Raw genomic sequence first — 3,946 nt, 5'->3', positions numbered from 1 at the left:
GTGAAATTATCCCATAATGAAACAATACATATTACATTTTAAAAGTATTATTTACATACATGTTTCCTGTGTTTCAAAGTTTTTCTTTTTGTCAAGTGGTAGAATTAGGAGTGATTTTGACTTTTTTCTTGTCAATTAAAAAAGGTTTCTATTATGATACTGTATTATTTGTATGAAAATAAATTTTAAAAATAAATAAAAACAAAAAAGCTCCAGAGCTATAGCAATTCCAGAAAATCATCCAGGATTCCAGGTCCTCTCACAATGTTATTGTACTTATGAGGATGAAATGATAATTATATCTGAGAACAGTTGCTTAATAATTAACCAAAAAAAAAGATTTCAAAACTTGAACCATTCAATTCTTTTAGGAATGTTTGTTCAGGAAATAAACTTGAATACAAGCAAGTTTTGTGCACTATGATATAAGCAGCTCGGGTTTGAATAAGAAAGCAAAAAGCAAAGAAACCACCCAGATGTGCAATAATGACAAAGTAGTGAAAACAAATATACCCATATCTATATCTAAATATGGATATAGATGCATACATCTATCTATCTATTCCTCTATCTAGCCCATCCACTGGAATACAACAGCCACGGAAACTATTTTAGAAGAATATTTAATGACATGAAAGGAAGTTCAAGAATATCTATCTATACATCTATATCTATCTATATCATATATTTATGTGTGAAAAAGCCGATATTGAAACAGTATATACATTAAAATTAACATATATATCACATGAAAAATACTGGGCAGGTGCAGATGAAAATGATTCAGGGAGGTATGGGTGCTCATTAGGATTGATTACAGGTGACATTCATTTTCTTCTGTTAACTTGTCCGCTTTGTGATTTGTTTCCTGCAATGAAGCTGAATTATTTTTCTGAGAATGGGGAAAAGGGCAGGAAGTGGGCACAGGTTAAGAAGGTGAAAAACAGTATTTAAATTCAGCAAAACAACCAAGAACAGCGAAATACCATTTGCAGCCCATCAAGCTGGCCAAGACACACACACCACGCGTGCGCGCACACACACACACACACACACACACACACACACACACACACACACACACAATTATAGTGACCAGGAGACTATGCAGGGGAAATGGGCATACTCTTTTTACTAGCTGAGCTGGCTGGCATGAATGCAAATAGGTACAATGCTTATGAAGGGGCCATTTGGCAACACACAGGAAAAGTCTTTAAAATGTCCATATGTGGATCCTGCAAGTCCACAATTAAGATCATCAGGTATGCTAGCAAAGATTTGGCTTGACAAGGGAGAATTCACTCATTGGAGTATACACAGTGCTGGGCTTAAACACAGGGAAAGAACTAGGCACCACCTGAATGTCCAACAATGCAGGGATGACTACAGAAATGTTAGGGTCCATCGATACACTCTTCAGGCACTAAAGATGACGTTTCTGAAGCCTGTTGAATAACACGGAAAGAAGTTCAATGGGTCGATTTTTGTTTGGTTTTAGTATTTGAAAAAGCAGATTAAGAAACACCACATACATGAACCATTCTATAACAGTGTGTTAAAAGGGAAGGTGGGGTGGAGGTGAGGAAGGGAGGGAGAGAGAGAAGGAGAGGAGAGAGCCTGGAAAACAGCACACGGAAACGGTAAAAGTGGTTGTCTCCGGGTAGTAGGGTCATGGGGAGCAATTACTCTCTTGGGTTTCCCTCATCTGATTTCCTTCTCCTTCCTGATGTTTCTACCATGAAATTGTATCACCTGTGCAATAAACAAAGAGAGAAAGTGCTTTTTAAACCAAACCACAAGGAGAAGACACCCTTTAACCTGTCAATTGTCACAGATTAGCAAGATTATTCACAACACCCAAGGTGGGTGTGGGGGGAAGGGAGGGTAGAGGAGGGGTAGGGACGAGAGGGGAGTGGAGAGAAAGTCAGAGAGAGACACAGAGTGAGAGGGACTGAGACAGACGGAGGGAGGGAGAGATGGAGGGAAGAAAGAGTCGGGGCGGTTGTGAGAGAGAGAGACCTGCACTCCCAATACAATACACTGCTGGTGGGTTAGGGGGGCAAAGGGTGGGGTTGTAAACCGGGTGGGAGCCAAGGTTTGGCTCTGCTGGCTGGCTCGCTCCTGAGATGTCTTCATCGCAAGGTGGCCTCCTCGTCGGTGTCTTCCTCGAAATCCTTGACGTCAGCACTGGTGGACTGCCTGGCCCAGGCTCCCCTTTCGGCCTCTCGTTCCTTATGCGACTTGAACCTCCCAACGAAAATTTTGCGGTAGTTCAGGAACATGCCATTCATCGCATCGATGGCCCGCTCGGCGGACTCCTGCTTCTGGAAGTGCACGAACCCGTAGCCCTTGGGCCCCTTTTCGTCGCAGGCCACTTTGCAGGAGAGGATGTTGCCGAATGCCGAGAAGATGTTGTACAGCGCCTTGTTGTCGATGGTTTTGCCCAGGTTCTTGATGAAGACGTTGCCCACCCCGCTCTTGCGGAGCGAGGGGTCCCGCTGGGACCACATGATGCGCACTGGCCTGCCCTTGATGACATCAAAGTTCAGGGTCTCCAGGGCCCGCTTGGCGTCCACCGGTTGCTGGTAGTTGACATATGCATAGCCCAACGAGCGGCGGGTGATCTTGTCCCTGCAAATGCGGATGGAGAGGATGGGCCCGGCTGGGCTGAACTTCTCGTACAGCATTGCCTCCGTCACCTCAGGGTGCAGGTCGCCCACGTACAGCGAAGCCATTGGAAAGTCCGGATTCCCCCCGGAGCCCCCGCCCGTCTCCGCATCAGCATCCGCGGCGGCCACCGCCGCCGCCGCTACCGCCGCCGCCACCTCCGCATCTGCATCCGCATCCGCATCCGCATCCGCCTCCGCCTCCCCCAAGGGGGGCGTCGCAGCCTCTGCCGCGGCGGCGGCTTCGGCCGCACCGGCCTCCGCCACGGCCACTGCCGCTGCCGCCAGGGAGGCCTCCGCCTCCTCCCCCGCTAGGGCTGCCGCCGCCTCCCCCAGGGTGGCCTCCGCCACTGCCTCCTCTACTGAGGCCTCGGCCTCCAACTCAGCCTCCACCTCTGCTTCCGCCTCCGCCACGGAGGCCTCCGCCACCGCTTCTGCCACGGTCGCCGCCGCAGCCTCCGCCGCCGCCGCAGCCGCCGCCGCCACCGCCGCCGCCACTGTCGCCGCTGTCGCCACGGTCGCCGGTGCCCCCAGGCCGCTGCCGCGACCTCCCTTCCCGCGAGCTGGGGGGCGGAGAGGCGGGAGAGGGCAGGAAGGCGGGTGGGCGCCGGAACCCGGGCTGGGGGCGCGAGCGCGAGCTGGGGCGGCGGACCCCGGGCCAGCCGATCTGGAGAGTCCCAGTCACCTGGTATGGCGAGCGTTGCCAGGAGCGCACCGGTGCGAGTCGCAGCAGCCTGCAGCCCACTGCTGCTGCCGCCGCCGCTCGGTCGTGGGCTAGCGTGCGGGGCGCGGGCGGGCGGCGTGTGGTGGGGGGCGGGGGGTGTTGGCGTCTGTGGTCCGGGCAGCTGGGAAGGCTTCTGTCTCTTTGGTTCCCCCTGTGGCTGCTGCGGGGCTGCGGGGCCGCGGACGGTGGGAGGGGGCGGGAGCGGGAGGCTTGAGGTTGGGGGGCGGGAGTGTGAGTCCTCAGCCTGTCGGATCGGCTGGATGTGTTTGAAGAGGAAGCCAGGCAAAGGGCTCCGTGTGGACTGAGGGAATCTGGGTTAGATTTAGGGAGTTTTGTTTTATCCTTCCTCTCCCCATAGAACATTTAAATGATTAAATCAAGCACCTTGCAAGAGAAGGCGGGTGGCGTTGAGAATACACTTGCCCTGCCTAAACAAAGCCAAGAAAAATGGTTTTCTCACGTTCAGGGGTTCTCCCCACCTCAAGGCACACACACTCTCCAACATCACCGCCACCAAGGCAGCAACTCTTACTCTGAGCTGGAGCTGGGGCAAATA

General features: G+C 52.0%; 1 protein-coding gene across 1 annotated transcript; it reads right to left on the bottom strand.

The window, feature by feature from the left end:
• Window positions 1-1,108: 1,108 nt before the first annotated feature.
• Window positions 1,109-3,338, bottom strand: LOC131748371 (polyadenylate-binding protein 1-like 2). The gene has a single exon (XM_067023493.1). It carries the CDS (start codon window positions 2,733-2,735, stop codon window positions 2,133-2,135), a length of 603 nt encoding a protein of 200 aa, XP_066879594.1. The 5' UTR covers window positions 2,736-3,338; the 3' UTR covers window positions 1,109-2,132.
• Window positions 3,339-3,946: the final 608 nt, after the last annotated feature.

This window comes from Kogia breviceps, chromosome X, assembly GCF_026419965.1.
Source record: "Kogia breviceps isolate mKogBre1 chromosome X, mKogBre1 haplotype 1, whole genome shotgun sequence".
In the NCBI taxonomy this organism is placed as follows: domain Eukaryota; kingdom Metazoa; phylum Chordata; class Mammalia; order Artiodactyla; family Physeteridae; genus Kogia; species Kogia breviceps.
Note: the sequence above shows the minus strand (reverse complement) of the source record. Positions and strands in the feature narration are given on the sequence as shown.